The 26,319-nt window shown below is 42.8% G+C and overlaps 1 protein-coding gene across 9 annotated transcripts in view; it reads right to left on the bottom strand.

Moving 5' to 3' along the window:
* Positions 1-156: 156 nt before the first annotated feature.
* ARHGEF18 (Rho/Rac guanine nucleotide exchange factor 18) overlaps positions 157-26,319 on the bottom strand; it is a 99,932-nt gene continuing 73,769 nt past the window's right edge. For all 9 annotated transcript variants that reach the window (XM_075070972.1, XM_032782853.2, XM_075070971.1 and 6 more), the window contains 13 exons: positions 25,681-25,935; positions 21,569-21,645; positions 18,676-18,854; positions 18,047-18,138; positions 16,584-16,772; positions 15,767-15,904; positions 12,373-12,497; positions 11,373-11,429; positions 10,829-10,876; positions 9,709-10,176; positions 8,575-8,899; positions 5,536-5,658; positions 157-5,442 (listed from right to left, as the gene is read on the bottom strand). In XM_075070972.1, coding sequence (XP_074927073.1) covers positions 5,297-5,442; positions 5,536-5,658; positions 8,575-8,899; positions 9,709-10,176; positions 10,829-10,876; positions 11,373-11,429; positions 12,373-12,497; positions 15,767-15,904; positions 16,584-16,772; positions 18,047-18,138; positions 18,676-18,854; positions 21,569-21,645; positions 25,681-25,935 — 2,222 coding nt within the window. In that variant the 3' untranslated portion in view covers positions 157-5,296. The remainder of the gene's footprint in view (positions 5,443-5,535; positions 5,659-8,574; positions 8,900-9,708; positions 10,177-10,828; positions 10,877-11,372; positions 11,430-12,372; positions 12,498-15,766; positions 15,905-16,583; positions 16,773-18,046; positions 18,139-18,675; positions 18,855-21,568; positions 21,646-25,680; positions 25,936-26,319) is intronic.

Genomic DNA, 26,319 nt, shown 5'->3' on the forward strand with positions numbered 1-26,319 from the left:
CCTCCTTCTTCTAGGCAGCCGATGTGGTGTTACTTTAACACACTAGGAATTTTGTCTGTAGGGTGGAAAACCAGATGCACATGAGAAATGACTTTCTCAGATCTGTTTTAGGACAGCATTTAATCTTAAACTGAAATAAAAGTGCCTTAAAGCAGCTAGTTTTTGAGGGTATTTTTATTGCTGGAAGTTGGTTTCAGCTCTGTTGCCACTCTGAAACCCTTCAGTGGAGAAACATTGCAATCATTGAAAAAATAAATTGTTTGGTGTGCTAAGATCACGTTTACAATTAACCAAGAAGTGCACAATTCAAGAGAATATTAACATTTAACCATTGACTTTACAAATAAAATTAAGGACTACAAAGAAGTTGAATTACTGAATTATTGACAGTGGAACTATTTACAATGTTTACATCCTAACAAAAGGAAAACAACCGAGACATTCCCCTAACAAAATAGTCAATTTAAATCCCATGTAACCATAAATCATGATTATTCATGAATCATTGCAGCGCAGGGTGCCTTTAAACCACACCTAAGACTAAACAGCGTTAAGACAGTTCACAGCTCAGTGAGCGAGATACAACAGGATTTACTTTCATGAGCATTTACCTTGGGACAAACAGAAGAGGAATTTAAAATAAACCTTTCCTAAAGTGCTCCAATTTTTTTCAGTACAAAAATATAAAACACTGATTGGAAACATGGCACAAATGGAATTCGATAAGTAACATGCACACACAACGGATAGAGGGCAGCTAATGATTTCAAAGGTACTGGACTGGCCTTGAAGGCGGGGGACAGGCTGTTCTCCTGGTTTCTCAGTGAGCAGGGTTGCAGCCACAGCTGAGGTAAAATCTACTGCAAAGGGAGATTTAAAAAAATGCTGAGAACTGGGAAGACAAAAAATACTCCTGCATTTCTCTTGAGGAGAGGAATCTATGCAACGAACTGGAACGTCACTCACTAGCATTAGCAGAATCTCAGGTTAATTAGATTCTGCAGGATCAAGTATAAGGATTTTTTTTTTTTAATTATTTTTAAACCCTATTCCAGACTAATATGCTACTTTGATTCTAGGTTATTTTGCCATTTGCTTTAACAGGTGCCATGAATGGACTGAAAGTCGCCTGCATCTGGCTACAGGACTAACAACGGAGGACAATTTAGAAAGGCAGAATTGCCACCATTTCTTGGAGTTAACCCTGCTTGTCCGGCACACTGGTAACAAGTATGCAGCGAACAGGCATCTCCAGAAATCAGCAACTCTTCCCCGCACACAGGGACACGGATTTCAAAAGTCAACTTGCTGGACCTAATGCACCTACAATTCACAGCTAAGAAAGTCAGACACTAATAAAGCACTTAAGATAGAGCGTCAGAGTGAGCGCAAACGTGATGAAGATATTGGAATCTAAAGACATGAAACATGAGTGACAGCAGTTTGAACTGACAGGAAAAAGGAAGCAGCCTTCAGATTGGATTTTAAAACTAAAGGTCAAACACTACAAGCAACCTTAACATTTCAAAGCCACAATATGAAACACACACATCATTGGTAATGGTAAGGCTGTGACAAAGCGAAGAACACCCAAGTAGTTCAAAGGTCATGCTGAAACTCCCACCGTCCCTCAGGGCAGTAGAGGAACAAAGAGTGAAGGGCAGCATGGAGCTTCTGATTTGTATCAACAGTATTTAAAAGCAAACATTTGGTAGTGAGCTTCCCTCCCCCCCCCCCCCGCTTAAAATAAGTAAGTTCTTCACTAAAGATCATTAGGAATATATCAATTACCCCAGACTTGAACAGCATCTTAGCTGCTTCAGGAAAAAAAATGTGTTTAAAAACTAGTGCTGGGCAAAATACCCTATATGAGCTATTTTTTTTTTTTATGACAAAATGTATCTAGTGAAATTGGAGGAATTTATTGACATTTCAAGGCCTCTGACTTAGCACAAATGAATAGGTGATTTTTTTTGATTGCCTTTTTCCCTCAGTTCCACACAAATGATTTATTTTGCATTTTGGTAGGTAAATGTCATATTTTGGTCTGGAGCATTGGACAGTTACAGATTTTGCACACACTATCATTAAGATAGCACATCATTTGCTAATTCACTGTCACGTCTCTTCAGGCCAGTCACCCTATAGAAAAATCACATCAGTGCCTAGCTTGGCACTTAAAAAAACTCAAACAAACCTGAGTTTGACTCAAAAGACCAAGAATCAAATGGGTCAGGTCACCACACCAGATGCATGCACCCTCCACAAATGCTAGCAGCAGTGAGACATGTGCATTGGGGCAGATGCTGACTCTTAAAGTAGCTCCTTAGTTGTGGACTGAAGGCCTCATCTGGGAAGGAGCCCTAGGGATGCCGCCCAAGAGGCGGCATGTCTGCTCACTGGTACCTACAATCACTTCCTGGGAACAACACTGATAAAGCAGATGTTCAAAACTCGGGTTATATTTCTGATGAGATCTCGTTACAAACCTAGCAGTTTCAGATGTAGAAGAGTTACACCTGAGAGCATTTATTGCAGGGAGGGGTGAGGATGGCAGCCGCTAAACAAGCCTTGTAGATCCATACACTATTCATCTCCCACAATGTTAGAATGACACAAATCAAATGACGTAACTGTTTCGGAAAATTGGTTTAACACCCCCCCACCCCACCCCCTGGACTGGGACCACAGACATAAGCATAGCTCTGTGCTAAAGCTCCTGACCCCAGGGGTTCTAAGGAAATAGCTGAAGAGAGTTTCAGCTTGGAATGGAGAGAATAGAGCAGCCGTGCACTCCTGCTGCTTTGATGTACGTTGACATAAGGAAATATCTCTCTCTCTCTTTTACACAGGACTGGAACTGCAGCATCAACAGATCAAATACAGAAATCAATCCTCACTGGGCGGCTCAGTGGGCCCTCGTGCAGGTCTCCGGAGTCCACAAGTTAGATAAGAACTCATCTTACTCTAAGGAGAGAAAAAATTCCAGCCCAGCAGCCAAGAGGGTGTCAAATGAAGACAGAGCCGCAAACTCATCATGGTCCCATGTCCTGACCACTAATAACGGGACACACAGGGGCACAATAATGCAATATCGCGATGCCAGCATCAGGCGGTCTCTTGATATGACCTTACAGCTCTTTGCACCTCGGCTCCATAACAAACTGCACAAGCTCTGCAAGGCTGCAGATCAGCAAGCAGCACTTCAACACCATAGCCAAAGAAGCCTGATTTAGAAACAACTTGTCTCAGAACAAAAAAAATTCAATAGGAACGTCTAGAGGGCACTTCTCTGGAGATAAACCAGATGACTTGGGGGCCTGATTCTCTTCTCACTTACACCAGTGTAACTCCACTGACTTTAATGGCATTGCTCCTGATTTGCACCAGAGAGGAGAATTAAGCCAGCAATGTCGAAGGCAGCACCACAGGAGATGGCACTTGACCAGCACAGCGGCACAGTGCCACTTGGCTTCCAAATATTTGTTTCTCCCTCACTGATCACAGATTTCCAGTGTGTTTGAGTTTCCCAATTACAGCTGAGCCTGTTTGGGGCAATAATCCTGCTTATACCATTTAGCCACTTTGAAACAAAGACTGTATTCTGCAGCAAATACTTTTGACACTTCGTAAGACCTCCTGGGCTTCCATCATTGAACAGTCGGCAATACTTGGGCTGAATTGAAGTTACTGCCATAGAGTATTTTATTTGCAGGTCACATGTGTTCTGCCCATTCAGAGGGAACTGTTTATTTAAAACAGAAACTGCTCACGTTCCTCTCAGGCCGGAATAAAGCAGCATATCCAAATGCTTCTGGTTGGAAAATTGCCCTAACTTGGCTGAAATGATTTTAGCCCGGATTTTGTGCGCCCAACCTACACCAATCGTATTTTGGGAAGCATTTCCCCAAACTTGCTAAGGTCGAGAAAGACCTGTTTCCCTTCCTATGGCATCGTCCCCTCTGAACAATCCCTTTTGGTGCATATCATTGTACGCAGTATATTTGACCAGACACTTCCACATACTAGGTTACATGTTCATTAGATGTAGTGCACATTCAAGAACTGAGCCACACGCTGGAGTCCTGTAATACCCTGAACCATTTCCCGAAATGCACACTACCATTTGAGCAGAACGGTGTTAACTTTGTCACCATCCCAAGATTCACTAGATCCAACCCATCCAGTAGGAGGAGATGTCAAAGCAGCTGTAAGATGGTTTAGTTAACAGTAAATTATTCTAAATATTCCTTATTTGCTTCACATCTGCACTCTCTGCAGTAACAGCAGCTTTGTTACATTCCAGTCCTCAGCGTGATGTCCACTGAGGTGGCAGACAGACAAAGATCCAGTAGACAAGAGGTTAAGACAGGACAGTAACCAACTGCATGCTGAACCAGCTCTTTATGATCAGCATCTTCAGCAGGAATAAAACCCCAGTCTCAAAGTTAATTTTGAACCAACACATGGTTTTTGCTTTGGGAATTTATACACACTCACAGACATGGAGATGGTTCTCTACTTGATGTGTCTTTAACGAGCCTTTACCTAAGATGGACGTCAGACCCAGTGCAAGTGATGGCCAGGGAATGTGCTCTCCTAGCATAAATATTCATTACCACATTAGAGAATTTATACATGTCCAACCCTTTTCTACCACAACTAGAGGGAGTTTTTTAGCTCTCAGATTTTTTGAATGTTAAGAGGTTTACAGCCTCTCTTACACTGTGCATGTGCAGTGAGCCCATGTTCCACTGAACTCACGAAAAGGTACAAGATGCTATTCCTTTCATGCAAGTGGATAGCTCTCCGTCACACTGGTTGAGAGAAGACTGGCTTGCTGTCTGGCTAGTTATTAAAACAAAATGAATGATCTATTACACTGATCACTGCTCTGTAAAGACAGAATTAAACTTCTCAGCCATTTAGAGCCTTTTGTTAAAACTTCTACATAAAAAATCTGAGAGGCCCAACATCAACTAAAACTGACTTGCTTTACAAGATAAAAGATCTACCAAGAGCTACTGCAAATTCACCAAAGAGAGCAAATTACAGTAGATGGCAACATTTTAACAGGCTTTGAATTTATACATCTAAGCCATATAAAAGTCAATACTTTCCCATGCTTGGAAAAGTATATTACTATGGTGAACTCATTTTGAGTTGTCAGTAGAGAAGCCAACCAAGCAACACTGAAATCCTGCTGCACTGGATCAGTGGTGGAAGGACATCCACAATGTCAAGCTTCCATTCTTTGAAACGGCATGGCACAAGGACCTTCTTGAACAGGAAACACTTAGAAAAAAATGACATCTTCCTTGCAGGTATCGTCTTCAGCATTTCTCAGGGCTGGCAGAGAGGCCACCAAGGTGTGGACGTGAACACTGTTGGGCTTGAATGGATTGACTGTTTCGGGCTGGCTGTCAGCTGGGCTGTAAATCTCTAGGGGAGAAGGAGGGAGAGGAAAGACTCACCATAGTACACAAGAATGTCTCAGCACAGAGAGGCTGCTCACTGTTTGCTGGCAAGACTTACCTGGCTGGAACGCAATGCTCTGGCTGTTCGGGAGGACTGGGCTCGCTGACCGTCTGTTCTTCAGTGCACCCTCATCTTTCCCAACAAGCTTAGGTGTAAGCAGTTGTTTCAAGTCAACAGATGCTGAAAAGAAAAGTTTCTTTACACATCAATACTTCATCCTGGTAGCATTTTGCCAGCTCCACTGTCTCAAGCCTGGGGTCAGACACCTTTACCCGCTACCCACTCCTCACACACCCAAAGGGGCTGGCACTAAAACTTAATTTAACTCTTCAACTGCTCAGACCATGAGCATTCACCCTCCCTCTCCCCCACCCCGCAGCTTCTATTTAGTTACACACGGACATCCAACTCCCAAGTGGCCCTCCAAGGACCACTGAAGATTTTAATCTACTTTTACGATGGTCTGGTGTTGTCAAGAAACCCCTTTAGCACAGGCAGAACCCAAATGGCTCCTGCCACTCTCCTGACTAGAAAGGTCACCACAAATCTACCCATGGCTCCTTACCTGCAATGCAGCTGCAGCAGTGAGGAAACACAGTAGCTCTGATGGGCTAGTTTGCCAATATTTTTATTCCAAAAGTAAAAGCAATCAATGGGAATTGAATCACTCCAGTCCCAAAGGCCTCCACATCCCAGTGCCCATCCCTTACCTAGCATCCTACAAGCTAAATTAGACACAAAGTTCTGAACTATGTGCCCCCAGTGCAGAAAGTCTTGCTACATTTTATTCTCAGATCTACATCCAAGAGCACATCCCATTAGTGCTGATGAGAATGGAACCCAATAGGTTTAGGTTTCACACCTTGCTCATAAGCTGATGAAAAACTGCTACGTACATTTCCGCTGTACACAACACTACGTAAAAGCCAGGATGGATTTGATTTAAGGGTTAGGGTTAGGTTAACCCCAAGTTTAACCTAGGGTTAGCCCTAACCCTAAATCAAATCGATTTAAATCACTAGTCAGGAAGACTCGATTTAATCATGAATTTCTACATAAAAGTGTATTCTTGTTGGTTATTATAGCCTTAATACATATTCTTCACAGGTAGAGGAACATCATTAAAATATTTCCAAACTGAGTCTCTTTTACAGCCTGCTGCCATTATAAGTTTTCCCTTCTAGTGAGAGAATGGTGTGGTAGATCTCAAATCAATGAAGGCTACAGTCAGAAAGACCTCAAGACTTCTGGAATATGCTGCTTAAACAGTTTCACTTTTGTTTTTACTGCCTGTCCCTCCCTTTTCACATTTATCTCCAGACTTCTTCTCCCTGTCCAGATCTATTCTGCCCCCAACAATTTCTATTCATTGAACTTTTCGAAACTTTGCACTTTTAGAGAGAAGTAAGGGATTGACTCTGTGTACACAAATCTGCAGAAGGACCATAGGGTTGAGATCTGTTATTTCTCACCTCTCTATTATTTATTTTTGCTATTAACAAGCATGTTACTTCTGGGGACGCAAATCCACAGTTTGAGAACTGCAAAACTAAGCATCTCTGATGGTATCTTCTAGACTGAGTACTGAGTCCCACTGGGTAGATAGAGAGATTAACCTAAATAATCTATACAGAAGCCCGTGGAACCCCATAAGATTGGGTCTCTAATCCCTAAACTACTGGAACTCATTTACAAAACTTTTCTTAAACTTGACATGAATATATTGTCTCATACTATAGAATCAGAATGTCTAATCCCTATTCCATGAGATGTCTCTGAGCTATAATGTATTTTTACATAGGTTTTTCCCTCAAGCATTTTATCCAAAAAATCTGATTTAAATTAAAAAAAACTTTTAAAAAAAATAAATAAAATAATTGATTTTTATCCACCTTAGTAAAAGCAATTTAAAAAAAATCAAGCTTGGGAGTTGTACCACTACAGCTTTGTTTTCTCTATTGCCACCACTTGGTTCAGTGGTAAGGGGATACGAGGTTACAGGTATGAGCTGGAAATAAGCCAATTCATTTTATGAAAATAAAGTTAAGTCTGAACACCAGTACTATAGGAGAGCACGGGTGGAAGAAACCCCCACAATGCACCGGGAGAAGCCTGACACTAGCCACGCTACATAAACATGGACCTGTCAGATGTGTAAACTTGACGGGACAATCTGGCATGGAACTAAAAAGATATTTATATAAAACTCAAAACTAAAGGCTGTTCCATGCAGCTGGAAATAAAGTGCTTTCAAGTGGCTGGTAAACTGTGGTTTTTGCATTGTCTATCATTGTCAAAGGCCACTATTTTAGTACCCAGCTCTTAGAAGCAGAAATTACACTACGGCATCCTGACTGCATTTGTAATCCTTTCTATTTCTGACAGAATTAGCTCTTTTTAGCCTTGCAATATATTCAGCACCCTTGTTCTGGCCTGGAGATTCATGTTCATAGGGTGACAAACGTTGGCAGATTACTGCCTTTCAGATTCCGGGGTTGAAAACGGCTAGGTACTAGCCAGCAGCTTTGTACTAGGAAGTGCACGTCTTCCCCTTTGGACTTTCCAGAACGGCCTTTGCAACTGAGACATCTTCCTGGACAAGACATTGGCCGCAGGGAAGTGGAGGAAAGCCAGTTCTCTCCCATGCTGGGGTACCCAACAATGGCGAGGAGGAGAGGCCCAGAATATTCCATACACCACCACGAGGATAAGATACTGCTCAGCAGTCACAAAACAAGCTAGGATCTGGGGTGAGATTCATTCAGATTTATTTAAATGTGTGTGCGCCCAAAGCAGAGTTGGATGCTCTATTTGCAACCCCCTCTCCCGATTTCCACATTCAGTGTTACAGCAGTTGAGGACAGGGTCAGGGAGACATACGATTAAAATCAGCCTTAAGTTCCATCCTGGGTTACTTAGGACATTTCAATTTTCAGCTACATTTCCACCCCAAGCAGGGTCCTCGTGCTTTTTGTGGCTTATGAATTCCTGTGAGGGGTTGTTTGGCTGGATGGAGGTGGCCAGAGATTTGCTCCATATGGTGTTGTGCACATCTGTGATTTCAGCAGAGCTCAGAGATGTGCTTAGTGCACTCACCTGAGCTGTCTGTCCTGTGCGATGCTTTGCTCTTCCCCTTTTCTTTGCTTCCTTTTGTGAAGGTGGCAAGCTTGGTGGGGATTTGCTGCTGAACTGCAGCCTGTTTCTGTATCTGGTTGGTTGCACTCAGCAGGTGGATTGGCACTTCATTCTTCATTGCAAGAACCGGACGATTCTCCAATATGGTACTGTCCCTGCGAACCAGCTCTGGCCGCTCCACATAATCTACTCCCAAGACACTAGCCCTCCCAGAGGGCTTCAAGTGTGGCACAGATCCTTCTATCCCTTCTCCATTGAAACTGACGGAATGGTTCAGCAATTGACTCTAAATGAGAGAAGAATTGTGTTACATGAAGCAGATACCTCACATCCCCCAAGGACTGAGGAGGGGAGGAAACAAAAGACACAAACCTTCCTATGACCAACACTGGGCCCTCCCTTATGCTACCGAACAAAAGAAGGGGCAAGAAAAACTCAGTCCGCATAAATCTTGGCAAACTAAACATAATATCTTGGCAGCTTCAGACCTTGCTTAATATCATCCCTAGCAGAGGGCTTCAAAAGGTACGGCTGGTTGACAACAAAGTGCAAATAGGGGAGGAAGTAAAAAAAAAGGCAAGTGATAGGAGATCAGAGGCCTGCACTAAGAATGGGGAAGTACAGCACACACCTGTGTTACAATCAGACTAAGAATCTCACCTATGCCCGCAGACATGCTCTGGATTCAAATAGGCATTGAAAACTAAATGGAGTTTTAACTCTTTAAGAAGTGTCTGGGCTGAGCTACTATCACCTGCAACTCTGCCCGGGGTATCCAGGCCTGTAACACTTCTAAACGGCAAGGGAGCTTGGTCACCTATTTTACAGCCCTGTCATTTCAATGCTGCCTGTTGTGGGGCTCTCCCTGGAGAGGGGCTGAACCAGTGGAGCTGCCTTGTCTCCAAGAGTGGCCAGTACCTGCTTCTTCAGAGGAAGGTGCAATGACAAACCCTGCAAGAGGCAGCTGTGTCACCAGGGAAAGTTACATGGTTAAGATGTAGCACTACTGTAAAGAAGGGAGACTTCCATTTAGAAAAGTCTATCTGAAGGTGGTAGTTAGAAATCGAGCATCCAGCTACAAGACAACTCAGTTACCTGTCCCATTTCTGGGGAGAACGCACCCAACACCGTATTCTGTTTTTTCAGCTTCTTTAGCTGCTCCACGCGCTCTCTCTCTTTCTCAACTGCTCTCTGTGCTTCCCGTAGCCTCTCCAGGTCATGCTGATAGGCCTCTCGTTGTCTCTCCAGCTCCACCCTCTCCTGGTTCAAGCGATCCTTCAGCTGCCGAGTTTCCTCTTCTCGCTCCTGCAACCGTGCCTCTATACTTTCAAATTCCCTCTGCTGCCGGTCCCTCTCCCGTTCCCAGCGCTGCTGTTCCACTTTCAGCTGGTTCTGAAGCTTTTCCACATTGGCCAGTTCTTCTCTCTGCTTCTCAAAGTTGCGCTGCTTTTCCTGCTCTAGCAGCAGGTTCCCGCGCGTGGACTGCAGCCGATACTGCTTCTCCCGATCTATGATGGTGGCTCGCTGGATTTCAATGTAACTGTCCTGCTGTGATATCACTGCCTGGAAAAAACAACACAGCTTAGTCATAAGACACATGGGCTTGAAAAATACAGGAGAAGTGAGGTCAGACACTGCATTGTCTACCAGTGCATAAATCTCAGACGGTAAAGAGATCTATTAGGTTACCCAACCCATTCCCCTCAGCACAAGAGGGCTAAATTCCCACTTGGAACCTGTGGTTGCTATTAACTTGGTACTACATGTGACCTTGAGTCAAAAAAACTAACTTCCATCATTCAAAATGATCCATCCTTTGAACCTAATTATCAGTCTGTATCTGATGGGATTATCTATACACATCCACACAGGCGTGGTGTGTGTATTCTATAGAGTCATCGTGGGGAGTACAGTGTATCTCAGCAGTAAGGAAACCAACTGGAGCTCAGAGAGGTAGAAAGATGGGAGCTAGTTAGATCAGAAGGAGAGACGGATTTCATTCTATAAAGGCACAGGGGGCTAAGGCTTCCTCTGAAATACTGGGGATAGTATTAGTTACGCTGGCACCCAAGTCTCAGACAAATCCTGCAGCCTCCCCAACCTACACAGGAACTCTGTCGTTTCCAGTGCTGTATTAAAACGACCATTACTACCTACATTTCAGGAGACTGATTAGTACAGCTTTAAACGAATCTCTTGGAGAGCAGCGTTTTACCTGAAGGCTGAGGAGCAACTGTGACAACCTCTGTATCCGTTGGACAAGCTGAGGAAAGAGAAAGGCATTATATTCTGGGGAGGTTATGGTGGCAACATTCATTTGGACAGTACTAATCTGTTGTCCAGCTAGAGTATCAGTGCCCACTAACATCACACTGGGATTCTGGGCAGCAATCCTTGTGTTAGGCTTTCCTCAGTTTAAGGGCTCGATGCTGGTTTCCTCCAACACAGCAGCGTGGAGCTATGACACATACGCAGATGCCTGAGCCATCTCTCAAAGATTCAGTTTCACCTTAGTGGACTGAGAACGAAAGTGAATGAGAAGTAGTTAACTCACTATACTTAAAACTCATCTTCACTTTCAAATTGGATTTTACTCTCTGCATTTATTATATCCAAGTAACTAACTGCAAGGTCCAGGTTGCTGACAAGTTTCTGAGTCTATGGACATTAAAATGCTATATTTTCTTTTGTATACTATGGAGCCAAACGTCACTCCTCCTTACACGGTCTTAAAGCACAAACATAGCATATTCTAGTACCTCAGATTCCAGGAGGGGCTGGAAACTGCTGTTGTAATCCAGTCTCATTACATCACTCTGGAAAAAGACAAGCAACAGATGTCCTAGAGCATACTGTAGATAAGAGCACAGAGCTCTTCTCACCGTCAGTGCACATAGGCTGCTTTGTCGTCACTCTCTCAGCTTTACAATGGGACAGGCATATTTAGATGGAAATTTTACAACCATCATTTCAATAGAAAACATTTGATTAGCCCTATTTCAGTTGTGCAGTGTCAGACCCATTTAAATCATTGCAAGTGTTTGCAGACCTAGAAGACCATATTCCTTCAATACAAGTAAATAGTAAAGTACCATTAGAAATAGTCCAATAATAATTTATTTCTCAAGTATCAAAAGAGAATTTTCTTGTTTTTTAAAAATTCATTTTGAAATGGATGACTAATGCTGATAAGAATCCAATTGAAAGCAATGAGTCACATTAGGTTCTATTCTATGAAACACCCCAAATCATTTTAGTGTTAAGTACATTAATTTGAAGAAAAAATAAAGTAAAGGGAGTGGGACCATTAAGACACACATCTCCTGATACATCATTGTGTGGCATTACCTAGATGGCCTTAATTAAAGGCAACTTCCCCAAGGGCTCTCACACTGAGGAGGGACATGGGAAATATTTTAGTCAAATGCCAGGCAGAAATAGATGCACAGTCATTAAAAACAACATGTAAACAGTACATATTGTACAGAATGGACAAGCACTACAAATGTAAAAGTTGCCAAAGTAAGTACATGTAGATTCTTGCACTTCAAATGTAAAACTACAAACCACTAGTTCAACCTTAAAGAACTGTAGTCTTAAATGGAACCAACTTATTTAACACGAGGTAGGACTCTGCGAAGGAGCTGACAACGTAAGCTTTTGGGACTTCCGTTTTTCAGTGACTTATCCTCTGTCTCCACCATTTTGTCTAGGACTAGCAAGATATGCATTTACAAGGAGGAGTGAAGACTAACGTACTGTGTGAGGTCCTTCTTCTGCATCAGGAGGAAGGTCTTGGAGCGGCACATCTGAACTTATTACAGCGCCTCTGCGGTCTCTCAGCCTCTGGTCACTACCACAGACCGTCGTCTTAAAACTACCATCTGAAAAAGCAAGTAACCCAGTCAACATACACAGAGATGATTTGTGCAACACTGGGTACTTTCCATTAGGAAAAAGATCTAGAAATTGAAACAATTTAATGGGCAAAAGCAGAACAACTCTGGGGTTGGACGTTTGTATAGATTTACAATTTGTTGATTTAAAAATATGTATGAAAGTAGGGAACAGGGAGAGTAAGGTCCATCTGAGAGTTGTACGAGACCCGAAGAGGACAGACTAAGGGAAACAGTGACAGTGAATTAAAATAGCCCGTGTACATATTAACACACAACCGGCAACAAGGCAAAGACTGAAAACATCAGTGGTTACTAAAAACAGACCCTCTGATATCTGTTCCTACATACATCTTACTTGAAGCAATTACTGTGGTGGATTGGGGAGGAACTGAAAACCAAGTCTCGTAAGGAGAGTATCTACAGTGTGCTCTTTTTGCATCACACAAACTACACCGGACCCTCGCTAGAACGCGTGATTTGGGATCCACGTGCGGTACTGCGTGAACACAGGGACCGCGTTGTAGCAGGGACCATGTTAAAATGAATTGCAATTAATTAAATTTGGGATCCATGGCCACGACTGCGTTATATGCGAATTCGTGCTATATAGACACACTTTCTAGTGAGGGTCTGGTGTACCTTTAACAGGTAGGTGAAACAGCTCCTGTAGATAAAAGATGGCAGGGAAGGGGCACCAGAGCCTGTAGGATGTTCCAAGTATGTGCGCATCACATCCCCAGGATGTGCCAGTGAGCTTCTGAAGGGTGCCAACCGTTGTCTTTATTCTTTTGGTGTTGGCAATAGCTTGGCGTCCAACTGAAGGCAACGCCAAGGGACCACAAATTGTGGTCATGTGATAAAGGCAGACCACAAAAGTCGACTTTCAGTGGCACTCTGGTCTCATAGTTGTTCAAGTGGAAGGCAAAGACGAGTGTTTTTCCAAGTGTTGGGTTTCAGTTGCCAAGCTCTGAAATATGTCTCAAGTGTCCAGAGGTCATTGTTAATCCCCTTTTCTATGGCCTTCAGAGAGGACACTTGCATTGCTAATGCAATATCAACTGCACACATGCATTTATGGGACGATGTTACTGGAATGTTGCTGGTACAGATATTAAACAGTGCAGGCACAAAAACCGATCCCTCTGGGAGGCTGTTGTTCAATCTCCATAATTTACTAGTAGAGTCACCAAAGTGTACAGTAAATCTTCTGTTACTCAGCATGTCTGTGATAAGCCTGATGGTTGACTGGCACAGGAAAACTAAACTTCAGCAGGAGACCTTTTCACCACACAGTATTGTATGTGGAAGGAAGGTTAATAAATGCTGCCACTTTTTTTAATTTTCGCTAGTAGCCAGATTCTATGTAACTGGTTACGGCCAGCGCCCAGTCACAGCAGTTGCGACTGGTTCTAAATCTGGCTGTCTCTTTGGAAACCAAATGCTCCACTACTGGCTATAACCTTTGAAGTGAGAGCCACTCAACAGTTTATAGCAACAGCTCAGGAGGGAGATGGGCTGGTAACTTTTTTGGTCAGTGGCCTCTTTTCCGAGCTTCAAAATAGCTATAAGTATTCGACCAGAAGAGCAGCTGTTACGGAAGAAGTCTGCCAGACACATTCTTGCCTTCGGGCCAAGGTTCTTCAGGAATTCTGGAAATATTCCATTCATTCCTGATGCATTCCCGGACTTAGTGTTGGAGAGGCCCTTGTCCATGTCATCCACTGTGTAGAAGGCGGAAAGGAATGAAGACAACTGGCACTGCTTTAAATGTGCAGTAAAGTTGTTTGTGAACTTGCCACCTTATGTTTTTATCCATCGGCACACAGAAGTTGACAGTTAACTGCAGTGATGGCATTGGCACTTACTTGAGGTGGTTTGTAAGCTGCTGGAGCCAGACGCCCTAAAAGATAGAGGAGCTTCGAGGCTTTGTGGCTGGACCTCATGAAGTCAAGAGCCATCACGGTTTTACAGAACCTTTTCCTTCTAACTGCATTCAAAGACTCAATGCCATTGCAATTTTGAGGCTTTTGTTGGCTTGATATTGCTGGAAGAGTGCCTCGCTCTCTTCCATCGAGCAAGGAGTGAATGCTTTTCTGAAGCCTCGTGCAATGCTTGATTTGGTGGCCAATATTAGTAGGCCTATAAAGTGGTGGTAATGAGCCGGATGGGGGTGGTGGTGGGAAATCCAGTTTATCAATCCCTCTAAGATCGCCTCATAGCAGGACCAATCAGCAGACTGTAAATTCTAGTGGTTTTTCAGGAGGGAATCAAATTAGAGGAACTTGTAGGCCTACACAAATCACAGCCAGATGGTGTTGGCTGTTGGGAAAGTAATTGAGAACTGACCTTGTATACCACTAATATTATGTGACACAAAACAAAGGTCAAGAGTGTAGCACTTCCTCCATCGGGCTGACCTGAATGTGCCACAGTCTTTGGCATCATAAAAAGAAGTCCTGGTCTTCGATGAAAGCCCAGGATGGTCATTCCTGTTATAGCTCCATAGGCTATGGTAGCTATTGCAACTGCTCATGTGGATGGTAGGATGGCATGGGGGCGGAGATGATAACCTTCACACGGTATCCCATTACATGTAAAAACACAATGAATGTCATCAAATCAGTAACCAAATGATTAAGGGTCCTCCCAGACAGAAAAGCAAAGACAATAACTGCACGTGTCTGGGCCAAACCTTCCTTCCAATAGACCCATCACTGCAGATTATACAACTCAATAACGAGGACTTATCCATCGCAAAGTGCAATTACATCAGAACAGTTCTGCAGACTTAAAAACATCAACGTCCTTGCACTGCAAGAAATACACCTGGAGAGTGAAGGCCACTGATCAAACAGCAACGGATACATCCTTGTGTCTGCAAGCCATCACCCTAAATATGAACTTGCAATGTTTGTAAAACATGACCTTAAGGATTCCGTCCAGGTCATGCCTATCACAAGCTTTCCTCAATCACCTTAAGATCAGCGATCTGACAGTCAGAAATGTGCATAAGCCACCAACCATGGAATGGCCACATCATGGTTACCAACATCAAGCCATCTTACCATCCATGTCAGCAATTTCAACAGCCATCATAGCCTATGGGGCTAGTACCAGAAAGACTGTGCTGGAGAACACCTGACGTCCTTGGCTTTCACCGAAAAGATTAGCAAGGTGACCAGAATGCCAGCTCCTCTCACTGACACACGGGGTCTGCAGTCCTGCACTGGATCTCCGAAGGCCCAATGTCTTACTTTTGTTTGGCACTGTGGTGGTGCTGTCATATCCCCCAAAGGTCTCTGCTCTCCTGGGTAGCCCCAACCCACAGCTGTCTTCAGAATGACAGGTCACATTGGCTAACTGTGTGAAGATCAGGTTCTGGAGATTCTCAACTAGGGAAGAGGAGCACAGGTCATTTTAAGGAATCATGTCCATACAATGAGGCATTGGCATCATGCTTTATGTTATGTATACAACCATTCAAAACTCTGACATGCATTTAGAGAGATCAGACTAAGCCTCTTTACAGCACAGACATGCCTTCCCTTACCTCATGCTCTGAAACGAAAAGGTGTGTGTGAAGATGACGCCTCATCTTCAAATGGGGACTCAGGTCATTAGGCAAGTCTGAATGGGCTTTCAGAAGGCTAAATCAATAACTCTTCTCACATCAGTCACCAATTAAGGTGATGTTTGTTATCTGTGCTCATGCCACGACGGCTCTCACAGGCAGCCCAACCTCCTTTAATTTGGGACCCTTGCATGGTATTTCAGTACACGCTGGCATGCTGTCGGGGCACTCAGTAGCCACACATCTGAACAGACTCATGTCTACGCTCCATAATTTGATCTAACTTTTAAAAAATATTGTTCTAACTTGTAGGGAATGTCCACATTACCCATTTCACAGGAGGGCTCTGAGAATTAAGAGTCTGAACAGCACTATATAGTACTAACTTTTTAGATAGCATTAAACCTCATAGCCTCTCTCTCTTTATATACAGGACGTATATTATCTGCTGCTGTATCTCTCTACCTACACACACACACACAGTCCTGTTTTGCACTTACTTTCTGTCACTGCAGATTTCAGGATCACCTCTCCTTGCAGATTCTCTGAGGTCTCCCCCCTGAAGAGCAGTCTGGATCGGGATCCTTGGGAAAGATCTTCAAACCCATTCATTTCAGACATTTCTAGATAAATTTGTTGTTTCTCATTTAGACTTTGCAAAATCAGATCATCTTTCATGCTCAGGCGGTCTAGGGGAAAAAACAAACTAATTTAAACCCTTCAAAGCTGTTTGTAAAATCAGTATCAGAAGCATAATGCTAATTTCAGAAAATCATATTGATTTATTTTGTATTTCTTCTGTTTGTTTGAAGCTCTTACTATTATAAGTGGCTAGAAAGAGCCAAATGGCAGAAAAGGAAGCAGATAAAAATGGCCATACTGGGTCACACCAATGGTCCATCAAGCTCAATATCCTATCTCGGACAGTTGCCAGTGCCAAATGCTTCAGAGAAAATGAACAGAACAGGGTGAGTGATCCATCCCATTGCCCAGTCCTAGTTTCTGGCAGTCAGAAGTCTAGGGACCCTCAAAGCATGGGTTTGCATCCCTGACCATCTTGGCTATCCTCCCTAATTTATCTAATTCTTTTTTGAACCCCGTTGTACTTTTGGCCTTCACAACATCCCCAGGTAATGAGTTCCACAGGTGTGTTGTATGAAGAAGTACTTCCTTACATAAGCACTGACTTCCCCTGTCCCCGATGGGTGCTCAATCCCCCATCCACCCATAGGCCTGCCTCTTCCCATCCCTGTACCGCCTTCACCCCACCCCCATTCCACCCCTTCTCCAAAGTCCCTGCCCCACCCTGCCTTTTACCACCACAGCCCCACCCTCTTCCCATCCCCATCCACCCCCTTCCCTGCCTCCTCTCTTGAGCGCTCTGAGTCCCCGCTCCCAGGAAGTGCTAAGAGGGAGGGGGGAGGAGCGAGGACGCAGCATGCTGCGGGGGCAGGGCGGAAGAAGGGGGGTGCTCCAGCCCCGGAGCACCCACCGAGTCAGCACCTATGCTTCCTTATGTTAGTTTAAAACTGCTGCCTTTTAATGTCACTGGGTGACTGCTGGTTCTTGTGTTATGGGAAGGAGTAAGTTACACTTCTCTATTCACTTTCTCCACACCAGTCATGATTTTATAGACCTCTATCATATCCCACCCCCACTTTGTCATCTCTTTTTTAAACTGAACAGTCCCAGACTTTTTAATCTCTCCTCATATGGAAGTTGTTCCATACCCCTCATCATTTTTCTCACATCTCAACAAAAAGAGAGAGGGATTTTTTAGGTGTGTTATTTAACAGCAGGAAAAGCCCAATTTACCTCCAATCCTACAACAGTAGTTTGCCTGAAATTATCACAGGATGGGATCACATTCTTCGTCATTAAGTGTGTCCATCAAGAATAAGAGGGTCACGAAGAGTTAGTGATACTACGAAGTTGTTCACTAGATGCTTGCATAAACCATTACCTTGAAATTCTTTTAATTTAGCAATTCGTGCTTCAGCCAGTCGCCTTTCTTCTTCAGGCTCACTGAAGGTTCCTTCCTCTTCATCAGGGCAGCTATAAAACGAGGAAAGGCAGGAGGAGATTGATTTGATCTATGCATAGATAACCTACTGAAAGCCTTGGCCCAAATCCTGCATCCTTGCTTGGGAGGTGCTTTATCTTGCAGCCTGTTTGTATCTCACATCCATAATGCTACTGTTATGTCAGGCACTGGGCAAACACACTTCCTAGGGAGGCTGAATCTTCTGACCAGGTCAAGTTACTAACAAATAAAACCCCTAATCTTCTCATATCTGCTGTGGTCTGTTTCCTTTAGGTAAGCATGTGCAAAGCAACATGCTCCACTTTTACAAAAAGCATGAAATACAACAGCAAAAACAAAAAACTAAGAGATAGTCAAATCTATCTGGCCTCCTGAGAGAAGCCACACTGACATGACTAGTATATACTTTAGCAAGGATGTGAAATAAAGCCTGAGGGACCAAGTTAGTCAAATTTATCTTTACCCCGACAAACAGAACTTTCAGCTGTGCTGAGAGATCAAACACGCGATCAGGAAATCAAATCCTTCAACTTTCAGTCATAATTTACCTTTCCACAGCTCTGCGAATGTGCGCCATCCAAGAATTTCTCTCTTCTTTGGAGCTGGTGTGAATTTCATACATCTCTGGTCCTTTTAATGAGGCACTAATTAAGAACATTGCTTTCTCCTCATTAGCTACCTCTCTCACAATTAGCTTTTGCAATGAAATAACTGGTGGCTTAGAGTCCTGCAGAACAGAAATATAAGTTGATGTGTTAAGTTTTGCTGAAGCACTAGATCACACAGCATCTGTAGGGTTAGGGTTTCTTGTCTGTGACCAATGAAGACAAACTGCAATGGTGCAGTTTTATTGCTGGGGCCATTTTATACTGCACTCGTGCATGGCACACAACAGAGGAGTCTCAAGGACCTACATTCTAAAAACATGAGACTTGCGAGCTGTGAATTCTGGCTCTTCAGAGTCCCTCATGAGGGAGGGCAGCATGACCTAGTTTGGACTTTGCTTCTTTTGGCAGTAATAAAAACAAAATGGGGGAAAAACCAATATCACTGGACCTAACGATACATGGATATAAACATGAAAGGAGAGAACAGGAGGAAGTAATGCTGGTACCAAGCTGGCAGGTTAGCTCATAGGACAGAGCTTCACCTTCAGGTCTAGGAAACTGAAACCAGGTCCAAAAGGTAAAACCCTTCTTGTATAACATTAACAGCAACTCTCTGTGATAAACGGTTTCTAGAAGGGTTATATCTGTAACTAATGTCCCTAGCTACACTTTGTATTTCAGCCAATGTACATCACTTAGATAACCCATCACTAGGTGAGAAAGGAGCTATTTTGCAAGCTGCTGAACATGCTCCATTTCTACTGCATAAATTCTGAGGGGAAGCAGAGGGGATTCCTGAAACAGTGACATCAAGAAAACTAAGTTTTGCCAACTGTTCTCGGGCTCCCCTGCAAGCCGTGTGCTGGCTCAGATCATGAGCTGGAGTCACTAGGACAATGCAGGAGAGCCAGGTAGATCTATTCACTCCCCTCCCTTCTCTTACTTTATCTAGGGGAGATTAATATTTAGCTTATTTTAAACAGATCCCATAAATATAAAGGTGCCAAGAACAGATCAATCCATGACTACGGACAGACAATATTCTACCAGGCAAAGTACCCTCCACTAGGGATTAGTGATCTGGGGTGGGGACGAGAGGCTGCATGCTCTTTAGCATTCTAACACATGGTATCTAGGGTTTTCTGTAGCAGGAGTTGAGCTAGTGAAGTAGATTTGCAAATACAGTAACAGCCCCACAGGACAAAAAGGCTGCAAACCACGCAGAGGGGTGGAGGAGGAAACTCAAACATTCCTAATGACAACTGTCCAAGTGCTCCAGCTGTATTTTTGCAAGTATTATATCTGAGTTTAACATTCAACCTGAATGATTATGTTTTGGGAAATAGACCAGCCAAACAGTGGGTGTGTTATCATGAATGGATGAATATGATGTAAAAGCCCAGGTGCAGCAACTTTACACTTAGACATCCCAATTCAAGAAAAATACCTCTACCCAGAAATCATAGGTATATGCTTAAAATATTAAGTACGTGCTTAAATCCCATTGAAATCAAATGATACGGTTTGCCAGGGTAATTCAGCCCCAGTCTTGATACATTGAAAAATATCAGGACAAAGTAAATAATTTAAAACAAAAAACCCCTTCCAAAATTGTAATTAGTAAATCCTGTTACAGTCACAACTGAACTTTGGTCAGTTCCAAATGTACATGTCTGTCTCATAGACTCATAGACTCATAGGTCAGAAGGGACCAATATGATCATCTAGTCTGACCTCCTGCACAAGGCAGGCCACAAAACCCTACCCATACACATTTATAACAACCCCGAACCAATGACAGAGTTATTGAAGTCTTCAAATTGTGGTTTGAAGACCTCAAGCTGCAGGGAATCCACCAGCAAGCGACCCATGCCCCACGCTGCAGAGGAAGGCGAAAAACCTCCAGGGCCTCTGCCAATCCGCCCTGGAGGAAAATTCCTTTGCTAACAAACTGCCCTAAGAACTAGGAAATGCCCTGAAAAACAAACGAATCCACAAGTGCTCCAAATTGCTGCGATAATTACATATGGGTTAGTGCTCATTACATTTACATAATAAAATCTCAGTTGCCAGCAGTTCGGAGGCTACCCTAGTCACAGTTTACCATTTCCCCAGATGACATGGCAGGGTTTTTTTCTCCCTTCATCGAGCCGCAAATTAACACACTGAAAGAGAGCTGAGCAGCAGAGTCCCCCCTTCTCTAAAAGACTATTTATAGGGGCCTTTCAAAGCAGGATTCTAGCACATTTCCTCATATGCTGCCAGCATACACAACTCAGGACAGAACTCAGCAATACGGGGAGCAGTGAAAAGAATGAAGAACAGTGCTCAGTGCCACAAAGTTAGAGAGTTTGCTTGGGTTAGTAGTTTCATACAAAGAGAAAAGTTCTGGGGCTGAACCAGGTTTGGCTTATGTGACCCCAAGATACCTGGTTTGTTTTCTAATATTTTTTTTCAGATATTTTCTCTTTTTGACTCCTCTAAGTGGGTACCCCTGAAGCTCACAAGGGGGCGTTAGTTTAGAACAAACTCTGCTCTCATTACTTTTATGTTTCTATTATGTACAATGACACGTGCACTTCCAGTGGTGACAGATTCCCAACCCACAGAGACAGTCTCTCCATATTAGCTGGTATATGGGTCTGAATTCCATAGGCCAGTTAGGCATGTTTGTGCAGCCCCCCAGCACAATGAGGCCTCAATCTCAATTGGGGAGCTTGATCACTACCATAATATACATATTAAATACAAATACCACTACCAATATTCTTCTTTTAAGTCACTTTCATGAATACTGTGAATGAATATTTTAATGACGCAGAAAAATACATACCACAGATGCAAAAGTATATTTTTGGTCCTTTTCTTGCAACAGCAAAAGTACGTCAGTTAACAGGACAGCCAGAATATCTACCAAGGCAACAGGAGACAAATGAAATGGTTTTAAAGCCAAAAGACTTGATGCAGACAAGCAAGCGCTTGAGTTAACACTACAGTGTAACTGTCGAACAGTGCAGATGATTTACAGAGAACGTTTTGGTACCAGAAGCCTTTCAGGACTATTCTACATTGTAATGCGCCACTTTGTGATGCACCCTACCTGGATGGATTATAATCAAGGCCCCATGTACTCCGTACCAAGTTAGACCTCAATTATGTGGCAAGGACTCTCATTTTCTGTAGCTCCATTTAAAACAAATCACAAATGGATGCTTTTACTAAAATGAATATAGGCAGTAAAAGTAGCCCTTGTGTTGTTTATTTTATATTGGTCTGTATTGAATGGCCTACCGGCTCAGACCAACGGTTCATCTAGCCCAGTATGCTGTCTCTGACACTTGCCAGTGCCAGATGCTTCAGCAGGAATGAGCAGAACAGGGCAATAATCAAGTGATACTGTTGTCCAGTCCTAGCTTCTGGCAGTTGGAGGGTCAGGGATATCAAGAGCATGGGTTGCATCCCTAACCATCTTGACTAATAGCCATTGATGGACCTATCCACCATGAATTTATCCAATTCATTTTTTAACCCAGTTATACTTTTGGCCTTCACATCACCACCTACCAACAAGTTCCACACGTTGACTGTGCATTGTGCACAGAAATACTTCCTTCTTTGTTTTAAACCTCCTGCCTATTAACTTCATCATGTCACCCTAGTTCTTATGTTATGTGAAGGGAGTAAATACACTTCCTTATTCACTTTCTCCACACCATTCATGATTTTATAGACCTCAGTCATATCCTCCTTGGTCATCTCTTGTCTAAGCTGAATGGTCCCAATCTTTTTAATCTCTTCTCACACGGAAGATGTTCCGTGCCCCTAATTATTTTCATTGCTCTTCTGGGTACCTTTTCCAATTCTAACATAGCTTTTTTGAGATGAGATGACCAGACCTGCAGATAGTATTCAAGGTGTGGCTGGACCATGGATTTATATAGTGGCATTATGCTAGTTCTGTCTATTTATCATGTTCCTAATGGTTCCTAACATTGTTAGCTTTTCTGACTGCTGCTGCACATTGAGCGAATGTTTTCAGGAACCCAACCACGATGACTCCACAATTTCTTGAGTGGTAACAGCTAATTTAGACCCTATCATTTTGTACATATAGTTAAGATTCCTTACTTTTCACTTAACATTGAATTTCATCTGCTATTTTCTTGCCCAGCCATTCAGCTTTATGAGATCCCTTTGTAAATCTTCACTATTAACTGTGGACGCAACTATCCAAGTAATTTTGTATCGTCTACAAATTTTGCCACTTCACTGTTCATCATATTCACAAATTATCTGGAAAAGGCATGAACACCACAGGTCCCTGTACAGATCGTTGGTGGACCCCACCTTTTACCTCTCTCCATTGTGAAAACTCACCATTTATTCCTACCCTTTGTTTTCAATCTTTTAACCAGTTACAGATCTATGAGAGGACCTTTCCTTTTATCCCAGGACTGCTTATTTTGGTCAAAAGCCTTCTGAAAGCCCAAGTACACTACATTGACTAGATCAACCTTGTCCACATGTTTCTTGACCCCTTCAGAGAATTTTAATAGGTTGCTGAGGCATGATTTCCCTTTACAAAAGTGGTGTTCACTCTTCCCCCATGTTTATCTTTGTGTTTGATAAGTCTGTTCTTTACTATAGTTTCAACCAATTTGCTTGGTACTGAAGTCAGACTTACCGGCTTTTAATTACCAGGATCACCTCGAGCCTTGTTTAAAAATTGGTGTCACATCAGCTATCCACCTGTCATCTGGTACAGAGACTGATTTAACCAATAGGTTAAATACCACAGTTAGTAGTTCTGCAGTTTCATATTTGAGTTTCTTCAAAACTCTTGGGTGAATACCATCTGGTCCTGGTGACTTATACTGCTGAACTGAGCAATTAGTTCCAAAACTTCCTCTACTGACATCTCAAGCTGGGACAGTTCCTTAGATCTGTCACCTAAAAAGAACGCTCAGGTGTGGGGATTTTCCTACACTCTCTGCACTGGTACGATATGAAGGATTCATTTAGCTTCCCTGCAGCACCACTGTCTTCCTCGAGTGCTCCTTTAGCACTTTCATCATCCAGTGGCCCCACTGACTGTTTGGCAGACTTTCTGCTTCTGATGTACTTTGAAAAATTTTTGCTAATAGTTTGTGTGTTCTTAGTTATTCTTCAAATTCTTTCTTGGCCTACCTTATTACACTTTTATACTCAATTTGCCAGAGTTTATGCTCCCTTCTACTGCCCTCTCTAGGATTTGACTTCCAATTTTAAAAGGATGCCTTTTTGCCTCTAACTGCCTCTTTTACTCTGCTGTTTACCCATAGTGGCATTTTTTTGTTCTCTTACTTTCTGTTTGGGAGCAGGGGATGGGTGGGTAAGATGTTTAGTTTGAGCCTCCACTATGGAGTTTTCAAGTAGCCTCCATGCAGGTTGCAGGCAGTTTGTTTTTATTATTGTTTCACCTCATTTATGTGTAGTTCCCCTTTTTTAAATTAAATGCTGCCATGGTGGATTTCTTTGGCATTTTCCCCCACAAGGATGTTAAATTTATTTACCTTATGGCCACTATTATCGAGCGGTTCAAGTATATTCACCTCTTGTACAAGATCCTGTGATCCACTTAGGACTAAAATCAAAACCACTTAACTGTCATGGGTCAAGTCAGAGGCTAACTAGCTGGGGGTTTTGTCCCTATGAAGGCATGTTAGGCAGTTTGGGATCCTGGGATGAGATCAGCAGGTTTCTGTTAAAGTGATCAGCAGTGAAGTAATTAAGAATGTTGACATTTAACTGTAATTAGTTGGGGTTGAGATTTAAAGCCTACTGAGAGGAATGAAGTAGATCACCCCACAGAGCCATTGTTACTGCATTGCTTAAAAACATGACCTGAATGTAAGGGTCATTTCTACCACAACAATCTTTGTAAATAAGGAAAGCTTAGATTCTGGAGCAGGTTCTGCAACCAAGTGAATTCCAAAGCAAATTCTTTGACAACATCAAATACAGAGGGCATTGATCATACTTATTACTCTCAGACACTAGTGATAGACACAGCCTATATCAGAAGATCAGATATAGATTAGACACCTATCTGCAGCTCCATGTAGTTATTTCTAATGCATGATGATTATGGACCTCTATCCCAAAGAAAAGCCTAGGTTTAAAGAACCAAAAATTTTAAAACAAGTGGGAAAAGTGGAAATACTTGCTAACTATTCACAACTATTCTAAACACTGTTCAACAGGCCTTTCATATGGTCAGCATTGCAATATCAGATACATTATTCCTTTAAATTTGTAATAGTCACATACACAGCCCAATCAAATGCACTTTTTGCAGGAATACAAAAAGGAACACATTAAAATATTTGTAAAGAGATCCGAAGATGAAAAGCTCTCCTGAGGCACAGGTTAACATATAACCCCAATCTGCTCATGAGGGAACATGTCTCTGTCCCAGCAGCAAAATCTATGGAACTGTGTGAAATCCACAGCGCCAGATACCTCTGGCTACATGGGATGAGCCAATGAGGCTCTCCTCCTGTACTTTTCAGCAACAAAATTGTTAACACATTCAGCTTATGGAAGCAGTTTTGATTTTCTGACCAGTCAGTTAGTTTGTGGAAGGAAGGTGTCATGAGGTTGACATGACAATTTTCAAAGTGTGAACCGGAGCTCGCACAAGATAATGTCTTTCCACAGGAGTCTAAGAAGGTTTGACTCAACACCTTGTCATCTATCTAAAGACCTCACATTTGAATTGGGCAGAGGACCAGAGAGATTATAAGCAAACTGCAAAAGGAACTTATCATGTACCGTTACAGAGTTGCTTATTTGACAAGTCAGGAATAGAACAAGTGCTATTTCCTCCAGTACCCTCAGTAACAAACAAAATGGAAATCTTGTTTTCCAGTTGTGATTTCCCCTCTTTTCAACACTTTTATTTACCTTTGAGCCTCCCTGATGCGGCTTTCCAGAACAGTGTCCCATCCAGCAGGAGCTGCCGCTGCCCCTGCCCCATGTCATTCTTCCGGAAGAGCAGCCCGTTCTTGAATTTCCCTGATGATTTCAGCTCCATTTTGTACATAATCTCTCTAAGACGCTGCCTCTTCTCGCACTCATTTACCTTGGCATCTACATGAGTGATCATGTCCTTAATTAAACTGAGCGCCTGGGACAGATCTTCATAATCCTTAGTGCCAGCTATAAAGAGGCAGAGTGTTGGTTAGTCTGACTTTGCTGCAGAAATTAAGGAAATAATTCATAAAATGAAAGTTATTTAGATTTCCAGGACACAGAATGCCCTTTCTAAACAAATCCCAAACATCACCTAATGTGACAGACTCTGTGCTTAGGAGCTCAAAGTGTTTCTTTGTAGCATAACGTCCGAAAAAAGCCAAAGCATCAAATTCTGATCAAACAGAGGCTAAAACACCAAGATTTCCTGTCTTTAGAGTTAAATCTAATGCTGCCCCTGAGCCTGTAATTTTTGTGGCTCAATAACAATCCTTCAACTGATAAAGGAGTGAAGTGGAAGAGCCTAAAGGGAGTCCCACACAACCCTCCATGTTTAGAAGAGGGTGTGGT

This window comes from Chelonoidis abingdonii, chromosome 11 (genome assembly GCF_003597395.2).
Source record: "Chelonoidis abingdonii isolate Lonesome George chromosome 11, CheloAbing_2.0, whole genome shotgun sequence".
NCBI classification, from domain to species: Eukaryota; Metazoa; Chordata; order Testudines; family Testudinidae; genus Chelonoidis; species Chelonoidis abingdonii.